Source organism: Echinococcus granulosus, assembly GCF_000524195.1.
Source record: "Echinococcus granulosus chromosome Unknown EG_S00078, whole genome shotgun sequence".
Taxonomy (NCBI): domain Eukaryota; kingdom Metazoa; phylum Platyhelminthes; class Cestoda; order Cyclophyllidea; family Taeniidae; genus Echinococcus; species Echinococcus granulosus.
In genome coordinates, this window is record NW_020170458.1 from 313,543 (window position 1) to 327,265 (window position 13,723).

The 13,723-nt window shown below is 45.9% G+C and overlaps 1 protein-coding gene across 1 annotated transcript; it reads left to right on the forward strand. All coding sequences in view use genetic code 11, as the record gives it.

Moving 5' to 3' along the window:
• Positions 1-1,727: 1,727 nt before the first annotated feature.
• EGR_07484 (Phosphoenolpyruvate carboxykinase [GTP]) lies at positions 1,728-3,814 on the forward strand (the record flags this gene model as incomplete). The annotated part of the gene is made up of 5 exons (XM_024496733.1): positions 1,728-1,838; positions 1,880-2,393; positions 2,437-2,789; positions 2,828-3,287; positions 3,366-3,814. 5 exons carry the CDS (start codon positions 1,728-1,730, stop codon positions 3,812-3,814), a joined length of 1,887 nt encoding a protein of 628 aa, XP_024348873.1.
• Positions 3,815-13,723: the final 9,909 nt, after the last annotated feature.

A 13,723-nucleotide genomic window follows, 5' to 3' on the forward strand; every position in this document is an offset into this window, starting at 1 on the left:
AGGCGCAGTCACTAGGTAAGGGAGAGGGCGATCCCGTTCCCAGGTTCGAATTTTCTGCTTGCCTCCTCCCTGAAAGGCACATTAAAACAACATAAGTATTACAACTTAATCTAAGTCTTGATCATAACTCTTGTTTTACAGACCTCATTTGCAAAAGTTGAAACTGAAAATGCGCTCATGTGATCCCTTTTTTGAAAGGAAGGCAGTTAGTTAAACAAGGCGCTGCCGGTAATTGCATGACACTTCTTTTTAGTCCGACTTACCTTTGTCTGTTACTACGAAAAAATGTTTTAAACCTAACATAAATTATAAGGATTCAAAGGAAATGTGGATTTTCCTATCGCTAGCAATTCGGAACCACGTGACCAAGTAAATATTAGTTGATAGTTTTAAAACTGATTAGTATATCCGTCCATTAGAAAGGACATGCAGTTGCTAGATGTAAAAATATAAACAGTGGCAGCTTTTACCAATTATTAGATCGGGAGATCTATAGTCTGACGCCGGATGGAAAATAACTGATCATTAACCAGTTGCAGGTGACTTTATCTAGCCAAAATTACGTTCAGACTGGCTGACCTACATATACCCTAGCGCCTCAAGTCTTTCCTAAAGATGAGAGAAGGCATAATATCTGAGCTGAATATGTCAGTTCTAGATGGATACGGGATTGATTCCTCATGCCTAAACTAGAAGACTCACCCGTTGAAGGCACGATAGAGGAGACATGAAGTGTCTCTTTACCAAAATTAAATTTCACCTTAAAAAAGGATAAAGCAAGTGCTCAAAAATATGAAAAGAGCTACAAATTATTTTAATAATTAATTTAACTTATGTTCAGACACGTAGATTCTTCACCTTTTAAAGTATCTTCAATTGATATGTGACATGATTCTCGAGCCTTATAATAATATCTTTAGTCACATTTGCTGCAGCAATTGTCCCGAGACTTCCCTGAAGGCAAAAGAAGGCACAATACTGGGACAGAATGTATGTATATATGTATTCAGCACAGAGAGAGTGTTTGGGCTACTGGTATGGCCCCAAGGCCAGCCCACCCAGCGAGGTACACAAAGGCAAATTCAAAAATCCGAAAGTGGCGCCTCACCAATACTGAGGGATAATTCGCCATCGTATTACACTCGACCCTGCATTCTGTTGTGACCCCTTGCGACTTCAAGGATAATATTTTATCGCTTAAGCCTTCTCTGGAGGTAAGATGGCAGCTCCTACTGGCCAAAGAGATTTCACATTTTTGCATAAGCTTCCCAAAATCAAAATTCGGTAGTTAGCAGTGTTCACTAATGATATTTGCCACATTCTCAATAATGTGATTTCAAATGGCCCTTTGAACTTAAATTGTGTGATCGGATATTTGAAGATCGTTGAATACTACTGCAAGGCTTTTAACCAATAATGATAACTTACGCAACTAATCAGACTTTTTTGTTTGAAAAGAGGATACATTTACCATACGCAGATCCTTTATAAATGTATAGTGTAATCAGAGCTTAAAAATCTAATTTTGCATTTTTATTAATTTTGTGCCTCAAACACTTTTGTATTGCAATGTAATATTGGGATAACTAAATCAAAAGCCTACCATAAATTGCAAATTTTTCGACCTTGACTTTTGTTTATCTTCACCCACTGAGCATCACCTTGTACATTATACTTATATAAGCACCTTAGTTGACTGCTTCGGTACTTACACCTCTTTCGCTGTCATGTCTCCAAGTTTGTGGGAGGAAGAGAAGACCGTCACGCCTAAGGCCCCGTTCTGTAAGGGCAAGTTTAGCGATCTTCCCCAAGTTGCCCAACCCTTTGTTGGTCATTGGGTATGTTCTACGCCACAACCTCTATTCACACCCTTATTAAGGCTAATGTCTGTACCCCGAAGGACATCTTTATCTGCGACGGTAGCAAGGCCGAAGCCGATAAGATCACTGACGAACTTCTTAAAAGCGGCACCCTGCGCAGATTAGCTGCCTACGAGAACAACTTCATCTGCTGTACCGATCCCAAGGATGTTGCTCGTGTCGAGTCAAAGACCTTTATATGCACGCCAGATAGATTCCAAACTGTTCCACATGTTGCTGAAGGCGTTAAAGGCATCCTTGGCCAATGGATCTCGCCAAAAGATCTTGACGAATCCCTTAGGGATCGCTTCCCTGGCTGCATGAACGACCGTACATTGTACGTCATTCCCTTTTCCATGGGCCCGATCGGATCTCCCTTGGCCAAATACGGCATCCAAATTACCGATTCTCAATATGTTGTGCTCTGCATGCGCATCATGACTCGTATGTCGCTAAAGGTCCTTGATTACATCGAGGAGCAGAATACTTTCGTCCGCTGTCTTCACTCCATCGGCCTGCCTCTTCCGCACGAAGGTAGGTTTGTCCGTTTTTGTTTCTTTCCTAACTTTCTGCTTAGGCGTTAAGGTGATAAATAACTGGCCTTGCAACCCCGAGAAGACAATCATCTCTCACATTCCTGACGACCGTCTGATCATGAGCTTCGGTTCTGGTTATGGTGGCAACTCCCTTTTGGGAAAGAAGTGCTTTGCTCTGCGTATTGCCAGCCGCATTGCCTACGATGAGGGCTGGATGGCTGAGCATATGCTGATCATGTCCGTCACCAACCCTAAAGGTGAAGAGAAGTTTGTGTGTGCTGCTTTCCCCAGCGCTTGCGGCAAAACCAACATGGCTATGCTCACACCCAGCCTTCCTGGTTGGAAGGTTATGTGTGTTGGTGATGACATTGCGTGGATGCGATTCAACGACAAGGTAATGACAATTTTTGTCCCAACATCCCCTTCTTCTAGGGCGAACTGCGAGCAATCAACCCGGAGGCCGGCTTCTTCGGTGTAGCCCCAGGAACCAACCATAAGACCAATCCCAACGCTCTCGAATGCTGCATGAAGAATTCAGTGCTCACCAATGTGGCTGAAACTGACGATGGACGATTCTTCTGGGAGGGTCTAGAGTCTGAATACAAGCCCGAGATCAAGCTCACAACGTGGCTGGGTGAAAAGACAACCGTTGGTGCTAAGACCGCTACACCCAAAGCCCACCCCAATTCACGTTTCTGCTGTCCGGCATCCCAGTGCCCCATCATTCATCCTAAGTGGGAAGATCCAGCTGGCGTACCTGTCTCCGTTTTCATGTTTGGCGGTCGTAGACCTGAGGGTATTCCTCTCGTCTATGAAGCCCGTACCTGGAAGCATGGTGTGATGATTGGTGCCCAGGTTAAGTCCGAGGCTACCGCCGCTGCTGAATTTAAGGGTATGTTGGTTCTTCCAGGTCCTACTCCATCCCTTGACCGGGGAGAATAAATGCCTTTGGCTAATAATTCATTTCTAGGTCGTCAGGTAATGCATGATCCCATGGCCATGCGTCCATTCATGGGATACAACTTCGGCAAGTACCTGGAACACTGGCTGTCAATGGAGAAGCCAGGTCGTCATATGCCTCGCATCTTCCACGTCAACTGGTTCCGTTTGGATAGTCATGGTCGTTTTGCTTGGCCCGGATTTGGCAACAATATCCGTGTGATTGAATGGGCTCTTCGTCGTGTCTCGGGTGAGGATATCGCTGTTGACTCACCCATCGGTCTGTTGCCCAAAAAGGGTTCAATCAACATGGAGGGACTGGACTGCGATTGGGATGCCATCTTTGGTCTGGAAAAGCAATATCTCCTGGAGGACATTGAGGAAACCACCAAATTCCTTGATGATCAAGTGGGTGTGGACCTGCCAAAAGCTGTTAAGGAAGAATTGGAGGAACAACGTAAACGCATCCAGGCCATGTAAGCCGTCGATCGTCAGTCCTCTTCCCCTCCTCTATCGCCTGTTTGATTAACCGGTTTTCAGCATTTTCTCCCCCCAACCTCCTCCACTTCCTCCTTACAGCCAATTTGATACCTTAGCCTTGTCGCACTAAATTGTTCCTCACCTTTTATTACTCGATGCGCTGTAGTTGTTCTTTTCGTCAATAAAAAAGCACACTCCAGAGGTGGATTCTCTTTACCTTTGTGTTATTTGTTGTGTGGAGGAGGATGTTCATCCAGGCGTTCCCAATGGTAATTTTAAGACCTCTCAAACCCTCTGACATAAACTGGCAATCATCCACTTTCGGGGAAGAGGAGGAGTGAGGATCATGACTTCTAGGTTGGGGGTGTCTCGACTGCCTTCATGAAGGCGTGTTCTAGGCTGTAGTGACTTAAGCGAATCATGCAGTTCTTCGAATGGGCACGCCTGCCATGGAAGACATTTTCAGGTATTCAGGGCTTCTGATGCGAGCGATAGGTGGGTTCAGAAGTTCTGCGATTCAAGGAACCGTTTCATGAAACAGTCAACATTTTGAAGGCATATGGAAGCTAATCGGTTGATCAGATGTTTTTTTGGTTCTTTTTGAAGCGTTTCATCTTCTGGCCCAAAAGAACCGTCCATTGTTGGAGCTCGAGCGTTTCGGGTTTGCGTTTCGCAATGAGTTTTCACAATGACACTGACGCTGAGACTTGTTCTCCCTACTTGACTGACTTTAAGTGATCTGGATTAATCAAGCACCCCTATAGGTGAAACTGACAACTAACTTGTCAATTTGCCATTTTTGGACAAAAATCTCTTCATACTTGAATTCTTCAACCTCCCGTCTGCCCCTTCCCCCTCCGACCCACTCAATTCTGATTAGCTAGAATGGCTTAATGAATTCAGTTCCTAAATTCATGAATAATTTAGTCAAAGCGGATACCAAATTTCGCCTGAAATCTTTTAAGCAGTTGGGTAGACTATTGTATTGTGCCAAAATAAAGGAAAAAGTTATTAGTGAAATCTGTACCCTATATGTGCCATTGTGGATTAGAGATAAAAGCTTTAACCGGGCCTTTTGCTTGACCTATTCACCGGTAGTGAAACGTAAAGATGACAACTGCACTTGTCACGCCTTTCATAAACGCGAATGCATTGTCTTTTTTAGAGGAGGGGACAAAGGTCCTCGATAGCCTACGGCTTCGGGTCTGGTCTAAATGCCCTAGCCAACAACCATTAGTGTACCAATCAGAGAGCCGGAGACGGTCTCACGTGTGCACCATGCGTGCGTGCGTTTACGCGTGCGTATTAGCGCGGGAATCGATCGATAGCCTCGTTGCCACGTCCGCGTTTGCACCGAAGCCAAGCGATGCGATGATACTCGCGTTTTGTGGCAATTGAGGGGATAGTAATTTGCCTTTTTTTCTGTCACTTTTGGCATTCTCATCTTTCAGACACACACAAAGCCTGTTCACACTAAAAGGGGATTTAACGGTTGCGAAAAAGTGAAAAAGGCGAGAAGTTAATTTAACAGACAAAACAACTCATTGCAGTCTCATTTTTAAAAAAAATCGAGGTTCCATCTGACAAATCTGATAGATTTGTCAGTACAGCTGATTTACTCGAGATAACCTTTTAAAATGACAAATTTTTACCCTGTGTACGGGAGGACATATCTCCTACCAAATGTGTTAATCATACAAGCTCAGGCATCCCACACAGTGATTCATCAGTATTACTACGCCCCGGTGACCCGGAATCCTCCACAGTGGGACAGCTTTGCCACTGAGACCTATCTACCCTTCAAATGCCCTAGGTGGTTGAGCATCCCATCACTCAGCTTGTAGCCCTCGGTTGACTTGATGATCTGGGGTTACTCATGCCCCGGAATAAATGCCGTGGTAAGACGTCGTGATTAATGGCTGTTGGAGTGGACGAATGACATTTACAATGGCCACGAGTACGTAGAAGGCTAAACTAACCACTTTCTAGTGTATACAGCACCACCAAGATGGGATGCTTTGCCTTATCATCCCTCCAAATCTTGTGGTCGCTGCTTCATGCGCGGAGAGCCTAAGATGAACGAACAAAGGATGGGGAGGTAGGGGCAGAAACGCATGTCCACCACACAAATGGCTTTAATACGCCGTACCCACAGCCTCCAAATGACAGCTAAAACTTTAAGGCCACCTTTTAACTGCCACTGACACCCTACTTTGTGCGTGTGATGACTTGCGTCAAACGCACCCTCTCAAGCAGACCACACCTTTCTTTGCAGTTCTAAGACGTTTTTTTCGACCCACCTTTCGTTATAGCAACCGAGGGTAAATTGTCATCTAGCAAAGGCCAATTGCTATGTCAAAGTGGCTAAGATAAACATCAACCATTGAGGGGCGCTCAAATGACAACTCCTGTAGGCTACAAGACTAGAAGTGTACCCTTGATCCTTCAAAAGGGTGTAACTTTGACAAGCGAGAGACAGGGCTAGGGGATTTTACCTCCTCCACAGCTGTCTTAACTCGCCTGACTTGATAGAGAGACAAGGAGGTCACAATGACGGCAGACACACCCACAAGTTGAATCCATTTGATCACCAACAGTCAAGGCGACAGCAACATGCCAAGATGACAGGGCTTGTAAAGGTAGCAATAAAATCTCCTTTAACTGTCAGCAGGTGGAAATATGAAGAAAAGTGGTTGTATGAATGTCTCCGGGATGCCTTAGCCTTGGCAATCATTCACACTGAAGCCTGGATATCACCCAATCTTTCCTGCTGAAGTGAAAGGGAAATTAAACCGATCAGCTCAAGCAGGGAGGAAAAGAGAAAGAAATATATTTCAGGAAGGGACAAACGCCCTTTTCTTTTCCAAAGTTCGTATATTTGTCTCACTATTCACCAAATATGGGGGAATCAGACTCTGGGAGGATTGAATTTACCATCACCACCGCCACCGAGTTCGTTGCTGAGAGACTTAGCAACATCGTCGAAACACTGAGCTTCCTATCACCTGAGTGTACCCTACGTCTTTTGGAGATAGGACTGGTTGTGAACTGGATGCCTCGTTAGCCCCCACAGTTAACGGTGGCTAGACTGTGCAGCAGTAGGGCTTGAAAACACCCCTGTATTGTCAACAAAATCAGTGGGAAATCAATAAATATCATGTCATGTCATGTCACCTCCTGGCGCATGTTTCAGTGGAGCTCTGACATTTCGCATTTAACCTCCAGAGGTCAGTAAACCAAACTGATGAAGACCTTGTGACCGTTCTGCTTTGAACACTTCGTTATAGGGGACCACCAGCAAGACTGTCCACGAAATCGTAGAAACAGGAGGTCCATCCGAAGAATATCAAGAGGAGTGGCAATGGCAATGTGTCAAAGCTAGCAGAGCATTTTTGGAGCTAACACCAACCTCAACACGCTTAAGTGGCAATGATCTCTTGACAATGGCTATTGTGTAACTTACCGCCATATGTCAAAGCAAAGTGTAATTTGGCATTTAGCTTTCAAGTGCTTTTGACTTTGTCGCAGGCAGTACCGCGAAGATCCACCATGACCCAGGCGATAAGATTTAAACGGTACGAGAACCTGTTCAGCGTCAATCTTGCTACGCAGAATGGCGCATAGGAGGTTCGTACACTGCTTTGCAAATTGGGTTACGTCAGTACTGCTATTTGACATTGCCAGGGAATCGGAGGTATCGCACTTTCTAAGAAACAAAGAAGTCCTCGTGACAGCACCACAGTGAGCAGTAGTCCTTATTCCACACGGGATACAAACGTTTGAGGTCAGTTATTGGAAGGAACCAATGATCTCCTGACGCACGTCTAAAACGCAATCATTTCAAAGCGTTCCACTTTACCTGCAGTCTTCATTCATCCACATTTGTGGAAATTCGGGTGCACCTACCCAATCGTCTGGAACAGGCTCCAAACACTACTCGAGGCGGTCACTTGCGACGCTGGATATCGACGCCTGACTATGCTAGCGTGGCAATGCTTTGATTTAGTTTAAAGGCGAAGGGATCCCAGCCAGACCGTGCCACAGCGATCCAGTCTCTCCAAATCCAAATGGCCTCCGAAAGCCAACATGCCAGCATCAAGGACAAAGGAACGCCTCCTACTCTGTGCTGCCAAAGCGGGGTCCGGCGCAGACGTTCCCTCTAATCAAAACGATAGATGCTGCTGATCCCGATCATCCAGCTTGGAGAGCGCAGTCAAAACATGATTAATAAAGCTTCAAAACCATCCAGCACAATGCTTGTCTTTCAGGTGAACGTACTTTGGCGTCGAAGATTCATCACCGTCCAGCTCGGTGCCTGCACAACGCGATAACAGCTGGCACTTGTGCTGACATCACTATTTTGTTGGAGGAAATGTGGCGTTGACTTGACAAGCCATCAGTCCTACAGGCACCCCGAAAAGCCACTGGTGTCGGCATTGACAAACTGAGTCTCCCTTGGCAACTTTGTTGCTCAGAAGCCTTCCATGAAACAGCATCCACCAGAATGTGGTACCTAGCAAGGGCCAATTTCAATCTACTTGGTTACGACTAGCTTAACAAACCGGGTCTAATTAAAGTATCAGAAAAAAATAAGTAGATGTGTATCACTGCAAAATTCTCCGAGCAGTCAAATCCAATCGTCAAAAAACTTTACCTCAGCCCCGCGCCCTATTCGTGTTTAACAGAAAGCAAAGAATCGTCCAAAACCACCACCACTACCTTGACCTTAGGCAGAGTAGCCTCACTCACACTCATGCCTCGTTCTGGTAGATGCCTTTTAAAAGGCACCGCAGGTGGCACCCCTAACACCCATCATGACGCTACAGGTGCTGGGCTAAATTTTCAGCTAGCAATGGTCCCCGGTGCCATTGGTGGATGACAAGGTGCCTCAGTTCATGTCACGAAAGTTCCACGATTTTCTCTGTCAACAGACAAATATGCGTATTCGCCCTCTCCGTTTTACCCCTACCCACTGTAGAGTTGGAGAACCTTTTGTTTATGAAAACACCACAGGCGACTACTGGTGTCTTGAGAAGGCTTGAACCGGCATTTTGGACAATACAAAACGCCAGTTACCAGCACAAGTGCTAATGGGATGCAAACTTTGCCCACCCAAATCACCGATGGTTACGAGGTTACACAACGGCCTTAAGACACAAGCACCGAAAGTCTGCGAGCGTGATTATCGCCTGCAGCACGGTTGATGGATCACTAGGAGGATTTTACGCAAGCACAATGAAGTTATGTTTGATGTTGAGGTCGGAAAAGACACCTGGGTGAGGCATTGCAACCACCTGTACCTTTGATACGCGGAGAGACGGACGTACTGCTGGACACCTTCGAGATACAGCCTTCACCAGAGGATCCTGCTTCACAGAAAATCGTAGAGGAATAGATCAGATTAGGCCGCCTTGTGCATCAAGAAGGTGTTCTGGTGGGTAGGAGGGTAGAATGAGGCGATTTTCCAATCGATTTTTTGAAGTTCCAATTTAGGGCTAAGCAACGAACACTCTAGAGAGTGGTGCTCTCACGCGCTCCCTCCTGATTGGTCCAAAACAAGCGGAGATGGGCTCAACTGCTACTGATTGGTACTCAACGTTCGATAATCTCCACCTTTTATGGACACGCGGAACTGAACTCACGGGCACATGACTCGTACTCAGTCCGTCTCCTCCCCCCGCCCCCAAGTCACCGGGCCCGTACACACCGACCGTAGACCTCTCCGTACCCATTAAATCGGTTAGGGCAGACATCTGCTGTGAAGTCCTCACCTATTCCTTATCTTGTTGGTGTTACTGGTAGGATCGAAGCACCTTGCCAACACAGAAACCTCCTGTCATAAAACATTTAGGGAATGTTCAACGTCCCCGCCAAATTGTGATTCGATAACAGGTGGATAGATAGATGGATGAAGCATTCTCTTAAGATGCAGGGCACCTTCCTCCTGCTCATGCAGCAGCCTCCTTTAAGTGGATGCAGAAAAGTGAAGGGTGTTTTTAGACCAACGCCTTCTTTCAAATGCTTTGCGGCTAATTTTGCGAGTCGCAAAATTTCGTCGACGTGGCACTGGTGTGCTATTTGCCCTCAATACGCCCTCCAGCCCCTGATGAATCATTCAACTGTGCTAAGGCCAATGACCACAGGATGGAAACTCCAGCATGGTAATATTGCCCAACGTAACCTCAATCATAGCCGCCTTGGTGCACTGCCCACCCTCCAGTCGGTATGTTTATCATCAACTTCTTAGCTTATTTTTGTTCAGAGAAATGCATTAATTTTCTTCACTTTTTTGAAGTGGTGGTGGATTTCATTCAGATTGAGGAGAAGTGGAGCAAGGCTGGGACTAGGAGCCAGTGTGGATGATTCACAGACATGACGGCGTGCCGCTAGAGCCTATTCCATCTTATCAGGGAGTGGGAGGCCTACAAAAGACGGTGTGCACAATCAGATTCTCGCAAATCAGAAGACAATTGCACAACTCGGTGGCAATCGAATGAAGGTCTTCACAGAATACTCTTTCCATCATCCTCTAAACGAAAAATAAGTTGTAGAGACCTTTTCGTACGCCTTTTATTCCTAACTTCAGCGTTGTTTATGTGAACGTCTGGTTTCGCTGTATTTACTGACAGTCACCGCTTCCACCGAGGCGGCTGCTGTCTCGATGTGGGTGTGTGTAGGAGGGGCGCCTGAAACAGAGAGAGAGGGCGACCACTTCCCACGATGAGTGATGCGGACGCCAAGCCGGTTATTGGCATGACTACACACCACCTATCGGACACCGAACCATGTCTTCATTCTTACTCACTTCAGCCTTCTTGAAAGAAGTGGAAAATTTAATCCACCCATGGGTGGCGTAGGCGCAAATCCACCACGAGTGCGAGGCGAAGGAGTCACATGTTTGTGCGAGACTAACCTCAGTTACCCCCTTTCAAGTGAAGTGAGTTGAATAAATTTTCCCTGACTTGACTAGAGAAAAATGAAGTATTTGTTTTGCATTTTCTGTGAATTAAGATTAGCCGTACCGCGGTAACAAGGGCAGGCTTTGTCATCCTGTCGTGTCCATTACTGACGCATCGGAGACATGCACGTGAGACCGGAGGTGACGATGGTCTTAGTCATCGGGAGGCGTGGCAGAACCGACAGGCGTGTGCATGAATGAACACGGGAGGGCCAACATACCAGCTGCCAATTTTGGGTATTTTCTTTTCATCGTTCTACTTAATTGGATGGATTTAACTCAGATATAAGTTGCAGTAGCTTTAGGGATTTGGAGCGCTTACTTGATTTCCCCGGAGTGCCAAGTGGAGGCGTTTTTTGGAGCACCTCTACCTAGCCTGTACCAATTAAGCCTTCGGTCTGTTCGCGATTGACCTACTCATTCCTGATATAACTTGGCGATCTATTCTACCCATCCATTTATCTCTACCTCAAAAGTCGGTTCTATGGCCAACTAAAAGTGCGGCGTCTCATCAAAAACTGGCTAACAGACGGGTCACGTGATCTGAGTTCCGGTGACATCGCAACCATGCGACCATGTTGACCTCGTCCAAGAAGTTGTTTATTTAATGGCAAAGTATTTCTACACCCGCTCATTGTCTCAGCATTCCGCTCTTCATTTTCTGTCGATGGCGGTGTGTGCGCGCCCTCCGAGGTGTAAAAAAATTTGTCTCAGTAGAAAGGAAAAATTCTTTCTAGTCGATTAAAGGCGTATGAAGGGAAAGCATAAACATCAACTATGAAGAGGGCGGGAGAGGAAGGGAAGTGGATGAGTTGATCCCCATCTAGACGTTGAATTCTGCTTTTACTATTTGAATCTCTCCTTCTCTGGACAATACTACTTTTACAAGTTTATTAGTAGACACCATCTAGGCTGCCGATTGAACATCGTTGTCATAGCAGGTTTGTTTGACTTATATAAATTAGAGCTTCTTACAATGCTAATTAATAATTCTTATTCACTATATTTATCTCTATTTCCCCCTTTTTGGCAAAAAATGAGGAAATGGAGGCATATTTCTTCAACAAATCACAAATACCTTCCAAGGGTAGGTCAAAAAGGAGATTACTTAAAGTTCTTCGGAACATTAGTCGTCGACGGCAGCGTGCGTAGTCTTCGTGCCCAGTCCGGTGATGCTGTGACTTGGTGTGGTTTATGGGGCCTAGTTAAATGCCTCCGACTGTTTATGGGCGTACAGTGGGAAGGGTAAATGAATGTGCACACTAGATTCTTGCCGCGGTACATTTTAATGGATTCTACTAAAATGTCGGTAAAGCCTGGTAGATGTGATTCGCATTAGTAACAGCTTTTCGTAAAGTTAGTTGTAGAGCCTAAGGTAGAAGAAGACGCTCTACTCATCGAGAGAATGTTCTTGAGGAGAAAGAGAAGGATCAGTCGGATTTGAGGAGTGGATGTGAGACAAGCGAGCGACGAAGAGGTTGTGGTAGGGGCTAACATTGTGAGTGGTGAAACAACTTATTAACAGGCGAATGCTGAGTCGGTGAAGAAGAAGCGTGGAAGTTGCCAAGCAGATGGGTGTCATAGGCACCAAGACGAGGAAATGAGAATAATCTTTGAACACTGTCAACCTTTTTGCCTTCCACTTGTCTCATGACTTCCAACCAAAAAGGCCACTCGCATTTTTGATTGCCTCCTGACTGATTGACGGATGGGGAGATGTGATGAGTGGTGGCATTTGGCATTCCACTGTTCGTAAATCAGGGACTTCATCAGTGGCCAATCCCAGATGATTCACTAGCCACACTACCGTTCCTTCCCATCCCACAAGTCCAAGGCCATCATTAGTGTGTCTGCAGATGGTTTTGTTTACCTTAGGCATGAATACTTGCAGGGTTGTGTGTATGTGTGCGTATAAGGTGAAGAGGCGATAGGACTGTTCACTAGGACTTGTTTACTTAGTGCAGCACAAACAATAACTACTGCGGTCCTGAAGCACATCGCTGCAACTAGACAGAAGTGGAGGATGTGGACCTCCTCTTTTTCATCTACTTCTGCTTTCTCAGAAGGAGTTGGGAAGAAGAGGACTGCTGAATGGGTAGGAAGTTAGCGCTCATTGCATTCAGACGAGATGCCTCAAGACCTCATGCTCCACGTGTCGCACCTCCTAGCTCATATCCCATGGGCCGTACTGTCGGAACATACACTTGCGAGAGGGGCCCCACGTGGCACTAGAATGAATCGCAGGTTGAAGGCGTGAGAGAGAGGTTGGATGTGGTAGGGAGGCAGGGAGGGAAGAGGTGATGGAGTTAGGGCGAGCGCTACTATCTCAACTTCGTCTCCATCCTTCCTCCTTATCCGTTGATGTTCTCAGGCGATCTTTGCCACTGGCAATGGTTCCTCAATGGTAGGACAGTGGAAAAGATGGCAAGAGAATAGAGAGTTGGGACGTGGAAGTGACATTCGCCTAGAGAGGCAGCCAGTTTAACACTCAATATGGGTGGGATTAGCGGCCAGCTTCTGTCTTGTTGAGAAATGGACAGTGAAATAAAGGTTGCAAATACACGCAACCTAATTTTACTTACCTCATGTTCACCATGCAGACGTGTCTGTTTTCGTGAAATGGAAATCGTCACAAGTAGGAAGTGACAGTGATTTGACAAAAACTTTTCCCATACTACACTTTATTTTGAAGCATTCTAGCTGGATGCTGTGCATCCATTCATCTTGTAACCATCCATCCATCCTTCCTGTATCCACCCATCCTGCATCAATTCTGGATCCTTCCATCTATTTATCTACGGATCCATACATCCACTGGGAGATGACTTCACTTTTGCCCACCTTATTGCTCCAATTATCGTCAGGTCTGTGACGTCTAAATATGCTGGTATGGAAGATCACTTCCACCAGCTTACAGCTGGTTTAACTGGTAGCCTTGAAAGCCTCCATGG